At 37.2% G+C, this 19,304-nt stretch overlaps 1 protein-coding gene across 2 annotated transcripts in view; it reads right to left on the bottom strand.

Annotated features, from left to right (window-relative positions):
• LRRC9 (leucine rich repeat containing 9) overlaps positions 1–19,304 on the bottom strand; it is a 120,925-nt gene that overhangs the window by 39,942 nt on the left and 61,679 nt on the right. For both annotated transcript variants that reach the window (XM_024998076.2, XM_059890884.1), the window contains exons 18-21: positions 10,182–10,373; positions 8,865–8,990; positions 5,536–5,670; positions 3,137–3,314 (exon numbers count right to left, since the gene is read on the bottom strand). In XM_024998076.2, the coding sequence (XP_024853844.1) occupies positions 3,137–3,314; positions 5,536–5,670; positions 8,865–8,990; positions 10,182–10,373 (631 nt within the window). The remainder of the gene's footprint in view (positions 1–3,136; positions 3,315–5,535; positions 5,671–8,864; positions 8,991–10,181; positions 10,374–19,304) is intronic.

Here is a 19,304-nt window from a genome sequence, read left to right as displayed (position 1 = left end):
GGAGTCAGAGTTGATTTCAAGTGTAACACTACTAGATTTAGGACCATAGGTAAATTATGTAGAATTGTGTAAACTCTGAGCCTAATTTTCCTCATCCATGAAATAAATATACCTAAATCTACTTCTAAGGGCTATGGAATTAAATAGAGTGATATTTGGAAAGTATCAGTTCTAACTATTGCCAAATAAATAATGAATACTCAATAAATTTTATTCATGTTCCTCTCTCACATCAGCCTTTATCATGGGACTATGAAATGCTGAAAGTAAATCAATCTGGGGCCAGTTAGGATGTACTATCAAAGCAAAAATCCTCAAATTGGATATTAGGCCTATCTGTGTTTGGGAAAAAAAAAAAGATAAATATCTGTTAAAGTTTAGTAGGGTAGCTTGCCGGGAGCCAGTGTGAGGAACTCCGCCTGTGGCAAAGATCATGAGGAAGGAGGCTCGGCATACGCAAAGGCAGGATCGAGCCTCAGGAGTCCCCCTGGAAATTCTCAAGCATCTACCCCCAAAACCAGAGTCTGCCTACTTTACTGCTTTGTGCTCTCACCTACACCTCTGACTTTACGAGGGGCTGTCCTGGGTGGGACAAGAATGTTTTAGTTCACAACCGTGAGAGGCATGAGATGTTCTCAACTGTCTGAACACAGATTCCTTTGAGCAGTTAAAAGATTGATTAGAAATTGTATTGGTGAAGGGTTTTTCACGTGTTGGGCCAATGTTTGCTGCTAAGTTTCCATATCCCTTACCTGCTGTGTCCCTGGCAGTGTATTGATTAATATAATTGGTGTAAGTAGTAGCTTTAATGTTTGTAACCTTGGACCCTTGAGTTAATTCTTTTTCTTGTTATAGCCCACCACACCTTTGCCCTATAGGAATGCAACTTTAATGCTTTTGGAGGGTGGCACCTGACTAATCACCTTGAGAGAAAAATAAGTTTTCTGAAGAAAGGGTCTTAAAATGTTAACAGGCCTCCGGGCCAGAAGATGATGCAAATCACCTAAACTTTTGCATATGATAAGTTTGCAGGAAGAAAGCCTGGCTTACTGCATGACTCTACTCCTTCCCCCATTATCCTCTATGCATAACTTAAGGTATAAAAACTACTTTGGAAAATAAAGTATGGGCCTTGTTCACCAAAGCTTGGTCTCCCCATGTCATTCTTTCTCTCACCTTCTGGCTGAATTATTCAGCCTCTTTTCTCCACTGAATTTCCTCACTGAGCTATCCTTATTTAACCACTCTTTATATCCTTAATTAACGTTTAATTAAGCAATTGTTTCCTGATCCTCGCCAACGCCATCCCCGCTTCGAATTCCCTGGATCCACCGGGGCTGGACCCCGTCAGTAGCTATCTTTGAAAAGTGGGTATAGGGAAAAGACAGGTTGAAGGATTCTTCTTTTCAATAAGCATATGCAGGGAAATAAAAAGGAAATGGGTTCTCAGCTGTATATACAAAGCAAAATTCGCACCCTATTGTATGGGAATGGAAGGCTAGTGATGGTTCTAAACACAGATGCCTGAGCTAAACCTCTCTACACTCTTACTCAGCTGAAATCTATAGAAGAGAGGCCTGTGAATCTGTACATATATTTGATTAGTGGTGATTGCAGCCATGAAATTAAAAGATGCTTACTCCTTGGAAGGAAAGTTATGACCAACCTAGATAGCATATTCAATAGCAGAGACATTACTTTGCCAACAAAGGTCCATCTAGTCAAGGCTATGGTTTTTCCTGTGGTCATGTATGGATGTGAGAGTTGGACTGTGAAGAAGGCTGAGCGCCGAAGAATTGACGCTTTTGAACTGTGATGTTGGAGAAGACTCTTGAGAGTCCCTTGAACTGCAAGGAGATCCAACCAGTCCATTCTGAAGGAGATCAGCCCTGTGATTTCTTTGGAAGGAATGATGCTAAAGCTGAAACTCCAGTACTTTGGCCACCTCATGAGAAGAGTTGACTCACTGGAAAAGACTCTGATGCTGGGAGGGATTAAGGGCAGGAGGAGAAGGGGACAACAGAGGATAAGATGGCTGGATGGCATCACCAACTGGATGGAGGTGGAGTTTGGGTGGACTCCAGGAGTTGGTGATGGACAGGGAGGCCTGGCGTGCTTCAATTCATGGGGTCACAAAGAGTCAGACATGACTGAGTGACTGAACTGAACTGAACTAAGTGATTCTTATGATCAAGCACTTTTTTTATAAACTACTGTTAATCACCATTAAAATAAAGTATAACGAATGTTAAACATTCTATTTTAAAGATAATTAACACTTGTTTTGCATATGTAATTTTTTTAAGTAAAAATTTCTATTTTATGAAAAAGGTAGTACACACACACATGCTAAAAACAATTCAAAAACAAATAAATTAAGCCCCTTTCCCAGGCTTTGGTTTTCAATTTTTACCTTCTCTCAATGACAACCCTGTTACCAAAATGCACATGCAGAAATATTCTATACCTAGATAAGTATGCTGATGTGTGTGTGTGTGTGTGTATGGCTACTTATCTTTTTCAAAAGTATGCCTCATTCATTCATTTATTAATATATACGCAATGGTATAGATCTTGACTACTGCCTAGTTTGTTACATGCTAAGTTTGGTAAGAGATGGTAAACACTGGTTCAGAGATGGGAGGGAAGGCAGAGGAAATGAAAGTCAGCTGGTTGGGTGCATTATATATAGTAACCAACCACAGATCCCACTAAGAGGTGTTTAGAATACTCTGGGCTTAAGAGATGGTAAACACTGGTTCAGAGATGGGAGGGAAGGCAGAGGAAATGCAAGTCCACTGGCACTAAGAACCTGCCTGCCAATGCAGGAGACGTGAGAGATACAGGTTCTAACCCTGGGTCAGGAGAATCCCCTGGAGGAGGGAAGGCATGACAACCCACTCTGGTATTCTTGCCTGGAGAATCCCAAGGACAGAGGAGCCTGTCGGGCTACAGTTCATAGGGTCACAAAAAGTTGGACACTGCTGAAGTGACTTAGAATATTCTACTCCAAACCTTCTTGGGACTTCTTGGAAGATCTTCCTCTTCAGAAATTCCTTTATTAGTGTCACTCACTTTTTATTCTTCTTAATTAGACATTCATATTTTAAGACTCTAGGATTATCTAACATCTTACCTTCTATCTTTGAGATGCAGTTTCCATCTAATGTGAGCTCTTCCAAGTTAACACAAGATTCCAAGCCTTCCATTTTAGTGAGATTATTGTTGCTGAATGAAGCCCATTTCAAATTTTCCAGTTTTTCTAAATTTGTGATTTCAAAAAGATGTTGCCCATCTAAATTTAAGGCAGTTATCTGTAGAATGATTCACTTTATATGTTATTTCTGAATCATATCAAAATTCACTGTTATAAAAAGGCTAATGAAATAATTCAAATGTGGTAACATCAAAAAAAATTTCCTTTAGGAACTAAAGACATGGCAAAGCTCTTAATTTACATAAAAGTAAAATTTTGATTACTTTTTGAGATTATAACTCAAAGAGGGACTTAGATGGTTTTATAGAAACTGAGCTGTGCCAGTCAGCTTCCCAGTAGTGAAGGACTTGGCTCAGCTGCTGGGAGTGCTATTGGCAGAAAGCCTTCAACTGTCAGTCCTTTCAGGGACAGCATCAGCTGCAGAGAGCAGCCTTGCTCAAGGTCATGCCCCTTCCCAGGTTGGCACCTACCCAATGATGAAGGGAAAGAAGGGCCTGGCCTTCTCAGCCCAACTTAGGACAGATTTAAAGGGCCATTGCTATTCCAGAACTGCCCACAGGGTCAGCTAAGACTATAACTGAGCCAGCATCACAGCTAAATATCTCTGTATCCTGTAATAAAATCAATGGCACTAATATCTTCCATTTTCAAGGGTCAGATTCTCTTAACTCAGTTTCTACCTTTGGCAAGAGGTTACATGCTGCTTTATGAAGAAGCTGTGGATGTTCCATAACATTTTTCCTTAGCTTTGGGTGAATTCTGACTAGTTCCCCTATTCCCTTGCCAGGATTCCTGATTCTTTTTATCTTACCATCCAAACTTTTGACTTGGTCTCTGGCTCTGAGCTTTAAAGTCCTCTTGTTTATTACCCATTGGTTTTGTAGTGTACCTTAATCCTAAATTCCTGTGCTAGAGTGACCACTGTTGAGGTCTCAGTTCAGTTCAGTCACTCAGTCGTGTCTGACTTTTTGTGACCCCACGGACTGCAGCATGCCAGGCTTCCCTGTCCATCATCAACTCCCAGAGCTTGCTCAAACTCATGTCCATCACATCAGTGATGCCATCCAACCATCTCAGCCTCTGTTATCCCCTTCTCCTCCTGCCTTCAATCTTTCCCAGCTTCAGGGTCTTTTCTAACGAGTCAGTTCTTTGCATTAAGTGGCCAAAGTATTGGACTTTCAGCTTCAGTATCAGTCCTTCCAAAGAATATTCAGGACTGATTTCCTTTAGGACTGACTGGTTGGATCTCCTTGCAGTCCAAGGGACCCTCAAGAGTCTTCTCCAACACCACACTTCAAAAGCATCAATTCTTCAGTGCTCAGCTTTCTTTACAGTCCAACTCTCACATCCATACATGACTACTGGAAAAACCATAGTTTGACTAGATAGACCTTTGTTGGCAAAGTGATTTCTCTGTTTTTTAATATGCTTTCTAGGTTGGTCATAGCTTTTCTTCCAAGGAGTAAGAGTCTTTTAATTTCATGGCTGCAGTCACCACCTGCAGTGATTTTGGAGCCCAAGAAAATAAAATCTTTTACTGTTTCCATTGTTTCCCCATCTATTTGCCATGAAGTGATGGGACCAGATGCCATGATCTTAGTTTTTTTAATGTTGAGTTTTAAGCCAACTTTTTCACTCTCCTCTTTCACTTTCATCAAGAGGTTCTTTAGTTCCTTCCTCTTTGCTTTCTGCCATAAGGGTGGTGTCTTCTACATATCTGAGGTTATTGATATTTCTCCTGGCAATCTTGATTCCAACTTGTTCTTCATTCAGCCCGGCATTTCACATGACGCACTCTGCATACAAATTAAATTACAGCCTCGATGTACTCCTTTCCCAGTTTGGAATCAGTTGGTTGTTCCATATCCAGTTCTAACTGTTGCTTCTTGACCTGCATACAGATTTCTCAAGAGTCAGGTCAGGTGGTCTGGTATTCCCATCTCTTTAAGAATTTTTCACAGTTTGTTGTGATCTACACAGTCAAAGGCTTTGGCATAGTCAATAAAGCAAAAGTAGATGTTTTCCTTGGACTTTCTAGCTTTTTCTATGACCCAATGGATGTTGGCAGAGATCGAATTCGATCTCTTCTTCTGCCTTTTCCAAATCCAGTTGAACATCTGGAACACTGAGGTCTAGCCCTGATGTCTAGCCCTGTGACACAGCTAGTCACAACTTGACTTCTCTTTCAATTTTAATTTGTCTCTCCCAGTTTTCTGCCCATTACCTATCTGTACCCTCTTTATGACATAAAGGGCAAAGCTGACTAAAATCAACTGAACTTAAGATATTTACATTAAGTTTAATAGAATTGCTTTTACCTTCAAGTACCAATTTCCACTCATATGTGAATGTGGTCCTAACTTTGAAGTCTGTGTCAGAATTTTGGCAGAAGGCCAAATGCTGAGAATCCGTGGTCTCTCTTCTTTAGTACTAGAATGCCGTAAGAGAGAGAACTAATAAGACAAAAAAATACATGATGAATAAGGAAATATTATGTAAAGGTCCATTTATATATAGTTAAAAGAACTGTCTCTTAGATGGCTGGCCCAATGAATAAAATATGACATTTTCTATGTCTTAAAGTGTTTTCAGTAACTTGATGTACTTTAAATCATATATCTCGCTCATTTTTTATCAGTTATTTAACCATAATAAAATAATATTTATAAAACTGTGAAATGATTATTATAATACAAACACCATGTAATTCATCCATGGAGCCATTTTAAGAGCTAGAATATTCCTACTACCCTAGAAGCTCCCTGTGTGTCCCATCCTAATCTTTTTTCTCTGCTGCTCAGAAGCCATCACTCATCTCAAGTGAATCAATCAATTCTCTTATGAAGCAATCAAATAATCTCAAAATTTGTATCTACCATTACTTGTTTTCTTTATAGACCTATGTTTATATCCATAAATAAAATATTAGTCTTACACATATTTGAACTTTGTGAAAATTTAATAATATTTGTATTCTTCTGTAACTTGTTTTGCTCAACATTGTATCTATGAGATTCTGTAGCTGTAGTTTATTCATATGTCATTGTTATATAGTATTTCCTTATCAAAGTCAATGAACACTGAGCTGATTTCAGGGTTTTTTGCTATCATAAACACTGCTGTTATGAATATTCTTGTGCATGACTCTTGGTACACATATGCAAGAGTATCTTTGGAGTATATAACTTGCTGGGTTTAGGGTATGTATATATTCAGCTTTACTAGATAGGGTCAATTTGTTTTCCAAAGTGGTTACACCAGTTGTAATAACTTTTACTTCAAATCTTTGCTAAAACTTGGTATTGTCAAGAGTTTTTTTTTTCCCCAATAGTGGCCATAAATTGGTAGATCATTAAAGTTTTAATGTTTATTTTCTTGAGTATTAATATGGTAGAGCATCTTTTCCTAAGTTGTTTGGCTGTTTTGATTTCCTCTCGAGTGAAGTGTCTGTTTAAATCTTTTGCTCATTTTTCTGTTTCATTGGTTATCTTTTTCCTAATACATTTTGGATATATAAAGAATTGTGTAATTTTGTCTAATTTTATCTACTTTTGTCAATTAGATATGTTGCAAATTTCTTTTCCCAGTATATAGCTTGTCTTTTGACTTTCTACCCTTTGAGGATTAGATGTATTAATTTTAAGATAGACGAATCCAATCTTTTATAGTTTATGCTCTTTATTTCTTACATAATAAATTCTTCCCTAATTCAAGGTTATAATGATAATTTCTGATCTTTTCTTTTAAAATATTTTGGTTTTGCTTTTTGCAGTGAAACCTTAATGCACTTATCCCATTACCTTCGGGGAGTGAGCTCCGCCCCTGGCAAAGGTCATGAGGAAGGAGGCTTGGCATACGCAAAGGCGGGATCAAGCCTCAGGAGTCTCCCTGGAAATTCTCGAGCAATCTACCCCCAAAACCAGAGTCTGCCTACTTTCTACTTTGTGCTTTCACCTGTCCCCCACTACCTCTCTCTGAAAAAAGAGTTAGCTTACAGCTCCAGTTAGTAATTCCTGGGTGTGACAGTGTTTCAACCTACAAACTCCTTTGGAAGTCCTCTAGCCTGCCTGAATAGGTTTTTCCGGCCACATGTGATTGCTCAGAGCCTCCAAACTGTGAGAGGCATGAGATGTTCTAAACTGTCTAAATACAGATTCCTTTGAGCAGTCAAAAGATTGATTAGAAATTGTATTGGTGAAGGGATTTTCACTTGTTGGGCCAATATTTGCTGCTAAGTCTCCATATCCCTTACCTGCTGTGTCCCTGGCAGTGTATTGATTAATATAATTGGTGTAAATAGTAGGTTTAATGTTTGTAACCTGGGACCCTTGAGTTAATTCTTTTTCTTGTTATAGCCCACTACACCTTTGCTCTGTAGGAATGCAACTTTAATACTTTTTGGAGGCTGGCGCCTGACTTTAGAATAATCACCTTTAGAGGAAAAGGCCTCCGGGCCAGAAGATGATGCAAATCACCTAAACTTTTGCATATGATAAGTTTGCAGGAAGAAAGCCTGGCTTACTGCATAACTCTACCCCTTCCCCCATTATCCTCTATGCATAACTTAAGGTATAAAAACTACTTTGGAAAATAAAGTGCGGGCCTTGTTCACCGAAACTTGGTCTCACCATGTCGTTCTTTCTCTTACCTTCTGGCTGAATTATTCAGCCTCTTTTCTCCACTGAATTTCCTCACTGAGCTATCCTTATTCTATTACTCTTTATATCCTTAATTAACGTTTAATTAAGCAGTTGTTTCCTGATCCTCGCCAACGCCGTCCCCGCTTCGAATTCCCTGGATCCACTGGGGCTGGACCCCGGCAATTACCATTTATTGACTAGACTCCCTAATCTATATGGTCAGCTCTGTGATTTATCACTTTTTCATGTATGTGTGGGTCTACACTGGGTCTTTATATTCTGTTGTGTTGGTCTATTTGTCTAACTCTGTCAAATCCACACTGTCTTACAGGATTTTAGCAAGTTTTGATTTCTGGTAGGGTAAATCCCCAAGTCTTCTTTAGGAGTCAATGATATTTTGATCAACAAAAAAGTTTCTTTCCTTCACTTTAAACAGATCCAAAATTAAACATTACATTAAGGAATTAACATTCAAATATTCTACAGAAAGTAAATACCTAGATAACTAGAGTGGAGATATTAAGGATATTGAAGCAACTTTAGTTAAAGTAGCATTCTTAATCTGGATAATACAGGTACTTCCCCTTCCCCAAGTTAATAGGTTTTGTTTTTTTTCAGCCAGACACATATAATATCAATACTAGGTAAATAAGTCATTAAATTCTTTCTCAAGGTCTCTAGGCTTACCTTATCCACAGAAAGTTGCTTATTTTCATGTAGGCTCTAGAAAGGACTCTGGTGAGTTCAGGTTGACTAGGAAAAAAACAGTTACCCTAGAGGTATTTTTGAGGTAGTGTCCAGGGATGAGAATCCATAAAACCACTTGGTATTTAAATAGGATACATTTAAGCAGAAAAAAAAATTTCAAGTGATATGATTGTTATAGATGAACTTTTTCATTAGCATGCTAAGAGAGAATACAAAATCTCAATAATGAAATAAGAGTATAGGAAATATTATTTGTATATTCTAAATAGAACAAGAAATATTAAACAGTAAAAGCCAACCTGAGTAATCTTTGTTCCAGAAATAAATTTCATAGCTGCTGTTGCTTCTTCTTCAGAAATGAGGACTCCATCTAAATGAGTAAGAGTCTTTAATCTGCCAATAACACTCAGCCTTAATGTGGCTGGCTTGGGAAAAATAATAAAAGTTAATTTTTACAAAATATTACATAGTGTTATGACATGGAAAGGAGTTTTTCTTCATTCCTTCCCACATAATTCAAATTATGCACCTCCTACTTTATTATATATGTCTAAAAATAAAGGCCTAACTTAATTCTTTAAATAATAGTTGATATTAAATTATATTTAAGAATTAATCTGTTTTGTTTGAAGCTGGATACTTCTACTGTTGTGAAGGGAGGAAATCCCACTAGTTGTTGAAAAGTGACAGTGATGAAAAGTGTTCAAAAAACTGCAGTGCCTCCTGTTTATCTAGATCAGCAGTTAGCTACTCAGCCAATTGGGTGAGCCAATACAGATCTTCAGCTCTTGACATTTAATTTGGCAGCATGGCTATAGCTCTACTATGATCAATCAGGAAGTCTGATTTGGCAAAAGAAAAATATGCTTCAATTTTATGGAGTGAAAAAGGAGAAATACAACAGTATAAACATAGTAATATGGCTAATGTAATAGAAACAATCATGCTTTTAGTCTCTTTTTGAAATGTTGAACACGGTCTATATATATTTTTGAAAAGCAAGAAAAGATGCATTCTTTAAATTATAAACTTGGGGCTTATTTTAAATACTTGGAGATACTCTTCAATATAATCATTGAATATCGAAATTTCTTAGCATGAATCTACATATGTTTGTGATGAGAAAAAACAGTGCTCAAATTTCCTTTGATAACAGAACATATATAAGACTTTATAATTTAGGTTTATTGGAGAATGTGACAAATTTGTTCCCCCTTTAATAGTATGTTTCTCTCACAGTATAGTATTCTATTATTCTTGGTTCCTATACCTCACTACAGTAGGATTCTAGCACACTGAGCTATATATACTACGTTATAAAATTTGAAAACTAAAGATTTTCAAATGGCAATGAATGACATCTGATACTCTTAAGACCACAATACTCTCAAACTATTAGAGGCTGCAAAAAAAGCTGATGTGAAATTAAAAACTTTTCTATAGTAACATTTGATTCACTTGATCGATACATTATATTCAAATTACAAAATACTTCAAGGAATTCTACTGAGACAAAGACAGTTTGCCTGTTTCTGGGTATTATTGAATAATTGTGAGAAAACAGCTTTGAAATAAAAGTGATTGTTTGCTTTTTTATAAACATGTCTGTTACATACCTTTTGCCATGGATTATGTCGAATATCAAGAGTGAGAAGGCTTGTGGTATGTTTGCATAACATATTTATTTCATCGCCAGATTTTTTCAATTGATTCCAGCTCAAGTCTAAGTGCTTAAGTTTCATCAGACCTCTAAATCCTTCAAGGGTTATCACATGGTTATGACTTGCATCCAAATATTCAAGGTTATACTGCAACACATACAAATAGAAGTGATGCTAGAAGGATCATGGTTTGTATTTACAGTTCTTTTTTTCTCTCTCTGATTCTTTAAGTACTTTACATGCTTTTTGGTAATCCTTACAGAAAACCTAAACAGTAGCCTATACTGCAGTAATGGCATCAGTTGTGTCTGACTCTTTGCGACCCCATGAACCGCAGCACGCCAGGCCTCCCTGTCTATCACCAACTGCCGGAGTTCACTCAGACTCACGTCCATCGAGTCAGTGAGGCCATCCAGCCATCTCATCCTCTGTCGTCCCCTTCTCCTCCTGCCCCCAATCCCTCCCAGCATCAGAGTCTTTTCCAATGAGTCAACTCTTCGCATGAGGTGGCCAAAGTACTGGAGTTTCAGCTTTAGCATCAGTCCTTCCAAAGAAATCCCAGGGCTGATCTCCTTCAGAATGGACTGGTTGGATCTCCTGCAGTTCAAGGGACTCTCAAGAGTCTTTTCCAACACCACAGTTTAAAAGCATCAATTCTTCGGCACTCAGCTTTCTTCACAGTCCAACTCTCGCATCCATACATGACCACTGGAAAAACCATAGCCTTGACTAGACGAACCTTTGTTGGCAAAGTAATGTCTCTGATTTTGAATATGCTATCTAGGTTGATCATAACTTTTCTTCCAAGGAGTAAGTGTCTTAATTTCATGGCTGCAGTGATTTTGGAGCCCCAAAAAATAAAGTCTGACACTGTTTCTACTGTTTCCCCATCTATTTCCCATGAAGTGATGGGACCAGATGCCATGATCTTCGTTTTCTGAATGTTGAGTTTTAAGCCAACTTTTTCACTCTCCTCTTTCACCTTCATCAAGAGGCTTTTTAGTTCCTCTTCACTTTCTGCCATAAGGCTGGTGTCATCTGCATATCTGAGGTTATTGATATTTCTTCCGGCAATCTTGATTCCAGCTTTTGCTTCTTCCAGTTCAGCGTTTCTCATGATGTACTCTGCACTTGATAAATATTGCCAAATAGTTTTAAGGAAATTTGTATCAGTTTTTTCTTCCAACAATAGGATTTGAGAATGCTCATTCCTTGAATATCCACCAACCTACCTGCTTTATTTTAATTTACATTATTACCAATGAAGTTGCACACCTTTTCCATGTTTGAGATCCCATGGACTGTAGCGCAACAGGTTCCTCTGTCCATGGGATTTCCCAGGTAAGGATACTGGAGTGGGTGCCACTTCCTTCTCCAGGGGATCTTCCTGATCCAGGGACTGAACCTGGGTCTCTCGCACTGCTGGCAGACACTTTACTGTCTGAGCCACCAGGGAAGCCTGTATCTATACTAGCTATATTTTTGCTTGTTGTCTTTCTCATCTTTGGCCATTTAAATATTTAGATCTTTATTTTACTTAACTTGTAAGAAATCTTTAAAACAATTTGCTACATCTATTCAGTGCAAACAAAATTTTCTTTTAAAGTATATACTACCTCAGACCCAGAACCAGAAAGTGATAAGAAAACATGAAGAAAATATTTTGCAACATATTTATAAAAATAAAAATAATATCACTATAAATTAAAAATAAATTTGATTTCTTTATAACTTAATTATTTGAATTCACCATAGAATTAGTTACTGCTATATAATGCATAGCTCATATTGTTGTAATAACACCTATTACAATGACTCAGGTTTCAACAGTTGAGTGTTCAGATCATTAAAATCTAAAAAGTTTCTGGAAATTAAATAGTGTTACTGATTGTTATTATAAGTAAGCATAATAAAAAATATCCTATAATTTACTATCATTATAATTTCTTGAAAAAAAGGATATTTGGCAGTAGAAAGTATTAAGGATATAATCTTAGAACAGTCTTTTTATTTTTAAATTAAATAAATTTAGATTTATAAAATTTTACTACATGGTCCACCTTTTGCCATTTTTCATCAAAAAATGGTTAAAAACTTGTCCCAAATTCTGACACTTGCATGCTGATTAGCATTTGGGAACAATTCATTATATAAAGATAGCTATCTTCTTTTCTTGAAAACAGGGGTAGGATCTTCACTTTTTTATATTCCCAGAATATAAAAGAGACTTCATACACTCCATAAATATTCAAGGAATAATATTTTCAGTTTTGCAGGAGAATTTGGCATTTTAGTATTTCTTGCGTTTTGGTTTAAATCTTTTGTAAGTTATGGTACAATTCAGCCCAAATTACAAAGATTAAAACTGACAAGACCTCTTTAAACTATTTTAGGGATAATAGTTCAATCTCTAAATGTAGATTAGCTGTCTTGAGGCATTAGAAATATTTTAACACTAAATTTGTCATTGGAAAAGGTAAGACAGAAGTATTATTTCTATAATCTATAAAGTTGCAAATAGCCATACATATTTGTCTATCTCTCCTTGGCCAACTCTGACTATGGTATAGTTATTTTCAGAGAAAAGAAAAATCTGTTCCTATTTCTTTGGCTTGGATACTCTCCTTTCCTGATAGTTCAGGTGAATGAATGACAGACATACAGCTTTTGATATTTCAATTTTACCTTATGTGGATGTCTTGCTTAGATTTTTAATTTTTAAAAAATCTATAAAAATTATATAATGTATCTCCGCCATTTATGAAGCCCAGGTCTTTCATTATATAAACAGTCATAGATTGGGAATTCTGATTCACAAGGCAAAGACAGGGTAATGAATACATAGTAACCATCCGTTTACTTTCTGCAGCCTAGTAGAACCTAATGCCTAGCATACAATAAAGTATAGAAACTCTCCATGTTAGAGACATAGTTAAGGAAAATGATAGTAAAAATGAGATAAGTAAAAGTGAAAGTCTCTCAGTCATGTCCAAGTCTTTGCGACCCCATGGACTGTAGTCTTCTAGGGTCCTCTGTTCATGGAATTCTCCAGGCCTGAATCCTGGAGTGGGTAGCCTTCTCCAGGGGATCTTCCCAACCTAGAGACTGAACCCAGGTCTCCTGCATTGCAGACAGATTCTCTACCATCTGAGCCCCTGGTGGCTTAGCTGGTAAAAAATGAGATAAACTAAAGGCAAACATAAAAACTTAGAAGATGATAAAAGTATCAGGTGAGTGATTAAATTAGGGCATAGCCTTTTGTGATACAGAGATAAATATAATTAATATTAAACATACATACAAAGTTGATTATTGGAAAATATGTAGGCAGAGGCAGCATAGGTATTCGATCTCTCTGAATCCCCACATAAAAAGAAAGTAAAAATAAGACCAAAATCCCATGGACAACATTTATAATAAAGCTACATAACAAGGTAGCCCCGTAAGTCCCAAAAGAAGTTGGTGGGGATAAACCACCAATAACCACAAGACTACATGGTGTCCATGTTGATGTGAGAGGAAGAAGGAAGCATCAGGGCATCATCTGACAGGCCTGAGAATAAGAGAGCCCCCAAATAGCCAACCAATATTCAGTGGAATATCTGAAGGCACACTGAGTGCAGTTGAAAGTGGGAGTTTTGCCTTCTCTGATACCAGATGAGTGCATGAGATCCACAGTAAAAAGGTCTGAAGGGGCTGGACCAGTCTAGCACCTATGAATTTTCAAACTACCCCACCAGGCTCCGGTGAGAACTGAATCCTTCTTGGAGAAGAAATTGCTGGGCTGAGTCAAAATTAAACAGGATAAGGACAAAGGAGGCAAATAAAAGAGAAAGTTCAGACTGAAGTGGAAGAAGGAAATAGAGTCAGGAAATCTCAGAAAATAAGTGCTACAACTGTTAACAGTACATATAAACAGCAGAAGAGGGAGATCTGTGAAATTACAAAAGCTTCCCCAACACCCACTTTCATTTTAAAAGTTAAGAAGAATTTCACTGAAAAATGAGCAACAGAAAAGTATTGAGGTAAAATCCCAGACAAAGCTAAACAAACTATGCATGCATGAAAGAGAGACAGAAATATTGCTGCGAGCAATAAAAGTATATCAGAAAGACATTGTCAAGAAACATACCATAACCATAAACCTATTATTTCAAAACAAGCAAAAAGATGTTAAGAATGATACAAGATACAAAATAACAACAGAAATCTGGATTAGAAAAACTCAGAAGTGAAGTGAAAGAACCCAGAAGAGAATCTAAAATAAAATAATAAAATCATTTTAGAAGTGAATACTAAACTAGTTAAAGACAAAAGAAGTCAACAACAGACAACACCTTAAGAGAAACAGAAAGTGAAAAAGATGGAAATTTAAAAAAATCAAATCAATTTAAAAATCTAAATGGAGATATAAAAAGGACTCAAGAGAAAGTGACAAACAGTGAAGAGAAGATTCAACATATGGATAATGTGAGTTCCTAAAGAAGAAAACCAAAGCAAGGAAACAAAAATTGCTAAAAACTTTCAGTTAAAAAAATGACTTTAATATTTATTTTGGAAGAGCATACTGTGAATCTGAAATCTTGACCCAGAACAACCAATGCCAAGACATACTCTTATAATAAAATTACTAGACTTTAATGAAAACAAAAAAACTTCCTTTGGACATCTAGAAGAAAAAAGCTTGTGACTTATAAGAGAAAAAATTATATATTCTAATCAGACTTTTTTACAGCAACACTTTATGCCACAAGAAAATAAATAACACTTAAGATGCCCAAGAAACAAAATTGTGAGCCAAAGATTTTATACCTAACAAAACTGCCTTTTGGGTATAAAGGACATAGATAAACTATTACCAATATGTAGTAACTTAAGGGATATTGTTCCAAAAGCCTTTCCTGAGGAATCTATAATAGAATATTTTTCTGACAATTAAGATATTTGATACCAATCTAAGGACTGGTGATGAGAATTAAATATACAATTACCAATGAACTAAAAAGTAGAGTGTACAGAGTATAAGGGCTACATGTTCAAAGTAGATATAGTATGATAATTTTAACTTTTTTAAAATAGGGAAGACTGGAAAGAGCACACACAAAATTAAAAAAAAAAATAGTTATGGTAACATGCTGATGAGGGTATTAGCTCTATCATTCCAAGACTGTTGTGTGTGTAACAGGGGATAAAACAAATAAATGATTATTAAATATCCTAATTCTATCACCTTGTAACCTTGAAAATCAGGATTATTGTTGTTTGAAAAAAAGATATAGATACATGTAACAGAGAAAACTCAATATCCCCAAAAAATAAGATCATGGCATCCAGTGCCATCACTTCATGGCAAGTAGATGGGGAAAAAATGGCAAAAAATGTTTGGCAAATGTTTCCAAAAAATGGAAACAGTGGCAGATTTTATTTTCTTGGGCTCCAAAATCACTGTGGACAGTGACTGCAGTCAGAAATTAAATGACATTTGCTACTTGGAAGAGAAGCTATGACAAAGTTAGACACCATATTAAAAAGCAGAAACATCACTTTGCTGACAAAGGTCCATATAGTCAAAGCTGTGGTTTTTCCAGTAGTCATGTAATGGATGTGAGAGTTGGACCATAAAGAAGGTTGAGCATCAGAGAACTGATGCTTTCAAACTGTGGTGCTGGAGAAGACTCTTGAGAGTCTCTGGACAGAAAGGAGATCAAACCAGTCAATCCTAAAGGAAATCAACCCTGAATATTCATTGGAAGGACTGATGCTGAAGCTGAAGCTCCAATACTCTGGCCACCTGATGGGAAGATCCAACTCTTTGGAAAAGATCCTGATGCTGGGAAAGATTTAGGGCAGGAGGAAAAGGGGATGACAGAGGATAAGATGATTGGATGGCATCACCAAATCAATAGACATGAGTTTTAGCAAACTCTGGGAGATAGTGAAGGATAGGGAAGCCTGGTGTCCTGCAGTTCATGGGGTTGCAAAGAGTCTGACACGACTTAGCAACTGAACAAAACAACAACAGAGAAAAGGTTAAGCTAAATGATTTCCAGTCTTGAATTGGAAATATCAATATAAATCCATAAGGTTAGTTTTAGTTACACATATGCACATATACCAGCCCCCCTCCCACACACACCTGCCTCACAACAAGTCCTGTCCAGTGGAAAGACTTACAAACAGTGACTAACACAGGTTGTGGTCCTGAAATACCACTTCTCTAAAAGAAACCAGGGCTTCTTGAAGAAATAGTTGACTCCATGTGTGCAGTAGAAAAACACACAAAATGTGTATGGAAAATCATTCATCCTAGGTGGCAAAGAAGCTATCACAGACCACTAGAGTCATTGCTAAAGGATATAACTTTATGATGCTTCCACTGGCTAAGTATGAGAAAATCTGAGCTTCGTCATGATAATAATTGCAATAAATTGAGTATCATCAAATATGTTTAAGTCCCTGCATTCCTAATGACATTAAAACAGAAAAAGAATTGCTCATCTTTGGGAAATCATAAGGAACTAATTCATTATCTTCAAAGTTGGTAAATAAAGGCAAATAATCAAATATCTTTTCTGCATTTTCTATATGAATGATTCTACTAGGTATCCAAATAATAGATAAAGGGAAATGTCTCTATGTAAAATATTCCAATTAATAAATGAAAAAGAAATGAGAATAAGAATATTGCTATTTCATAATTTTCAATGAATTAATGAATATTTAATGCCGGGCTGGATGAATCACAAGCTGGAATCAAGATTGCCAGGAGAAATATCAATAACCTCAGATATGTAAATGACACCAACCTTACGGCAGAAAGCAAAGAGGAACTAAAGAGCTTCTTGATGAAGGTGAAAGAGAAGTGTGAAAAACTGGCTTAAAACTCAACATTCAAAAAACTAATCATGGCATCCAGTCCATGGCATATAGATAGGGAAACACGGGAAACAGTAAAAGACTTTATTTCTTGGGCTCCAAAATCACTGCAGATGATGACTGCAGCCATGAACTTAAAAGACACTTGTTCCTTGGAAGAAAATCTATGCCCAGACAGTGTATTAAAAAGCAGAGACATTACTCTGTCGACAAAGGTCCGTCCAGTCAAAGCTATGGTTTTTCCAGTAGTCTCATTGTGCAGATATAAGAGTTGGACCATAAAGAAGACTGAGTGCTGAAGAATTGATGCTTTTGAACTGTGGTGTTTTGAGAGTCCCTTGGACTGCAAGGAGAACAAAGGAAATCAACCCTGAAAATTCATTGGAAGGACTGATGCTGAAGCTGAAGCTCTAATACTTTGGCCACCTGATGGGAAGAGCTGACTCATTGGAAAAGACTGATTCTGGGAAAGAATGAAGGCAGGAGGATAAGGGGACAATGGAGGACGAGATGGTTGGATGGCATCACTGACTCAATGGAGTTGAGTTTGAGCAAGCTCTGGGAAATGGTGAAGGACAGGGAAGCATGGGGTGCTGTAGCCCATGGGCTGGCAAAGAGTCAAACATGACTGAGCAACTGAACAACAATGGATATAGGCTCCTTGAATCAGAAGAGTGACGACTAGACATTATGTGTCTCTTACAGTCTTGCCAGAGGAATGGAATCTGAATCTGATCCAATCTCTGGATCCAGTTGCCAATTTGGAAAAAAAACTGGTGGGTAGAGGGCATATAGGGTTGTATCATAAGTAATATATTGGCAGGGTCTAGACTGTGGGACAGAGAAGGCGATGGCACCCCACTCCAGCACTCCTGCCTGGAAAATCCTTTGGACAGAGGAGCCTGGTGCGCTGCAGTCCATGGGGTCGCACAGAGTCGGACACAACTGAAGTGACTTAGCAGCAGCAGCAGCAGCAGACTGTGGGAAACTCTTTGGGTTGGAAGGTGCAAGTTTTTCTACAACTGTTTTACTACACTGCAACTTCAAGGACTGCAGCCCACTAGACTCCTCTGACCATGGGATTTTCCAGGCAAGAAAACTGGAATGGGTTGCCATTTCCTTCTCCAACAAATAAACAGTGGGGAGTGAAAGAGAATAGAAGGGAAACTTACAAGAGACTTAAAAAGTAGAGTACATTTAAAAAGTGGGGGAAACCAAACTGCTGTGCTAGGGATGCACACTTGGGTGTTGGAACTATGGGGGGGAAACAGCAGGGAGAGGATAACTACAGAAGTTAGGATAATGATTTCTGGAAGGAATGGGGCATATATAAGGATTTATGCTCTGGGTGGCAGAGTTTTATTTCTTGACCTGGACGATACTTACAAGCATGTTCACCTTATATTAATTTATTAAACCACATATTTGTAGTATGTGGTTTTCAGGATCTGTGTTTTATTCTACATATACAGTGTCTCCTCTCTTTGAACACCTGAAGATCCTGATAGTCATTTTTAGAGACTTATTTATATATCAGATTCTTGATGTTTGAGGAGTCTATACCTAGTTCTAAAATTAAAAAATAACACTTGGGCATAAAATTTGTCCAGTTCCCTTACCTGTAAAATGACCATGGTAATAGTTATTCAATAAGTAGGCTGTGTGTCTGTGGTGATGAAAAGAACATAACCACACTGCAAAATACACACTGGGCAGCTGGCTAAACTCACTCATCCTGTGTGACTTAAGAGTTTACTCTTTATATTTGTGCCTCAGCAAAATCACAGTGCTTGTTACAACCTTTGGAACTGCTAGAAAATCATTAGGAAAAAATTAAACAAAAAATGCCACCAATTAATATATAGTCCTGGGACCTCTATTAAACTATCTTCTTTTCCCAGTTGCATACCAAACCCTACAGGAATTCTGTTAAAAAGGACTTTGGCCTTACTTGTGCCTATCCGGTTTCCTAAAACCATTAAAATTCCTAGAAGAAATAAAGGCAATATGCTCTTTGACATGAGTCTTAGCAATGTGTTTCTAGATATGACTCCTCAAGCAATGTGGACAAAAGCAAAAATAAAGAAATGGCACTACACCAAACTAAAAAGCTCTGCATGGCAAAGGAAACCATCAGCAAAATGAAAAGACAACATACCAAGCTGGAGAAGATATTTGCAAATCATGTATCTGATAAGGGGC

Source organism: Bos taurus, chromosome 10 (genome assembly GCF_002263795.3).
Source record: "Bos taurus isolate L1 Dominette 01449 registration number 42190680 breed Hereford chromosome 10, ARS-UCD2.0, whole genome shotgun sequence".
NCBI classification, from domain to species: domain Eukaryota; kingdom Metazoa; phylum Chordata; class Mammalia; order Artiodactyla; family Bovidae; genus Bos; species Bos taurus.
The sequence above is the reverse complement of the archived record's forward strand: the minus strand, read 5'-3'. Positions and strand labels throughout refer to the sequence as shown.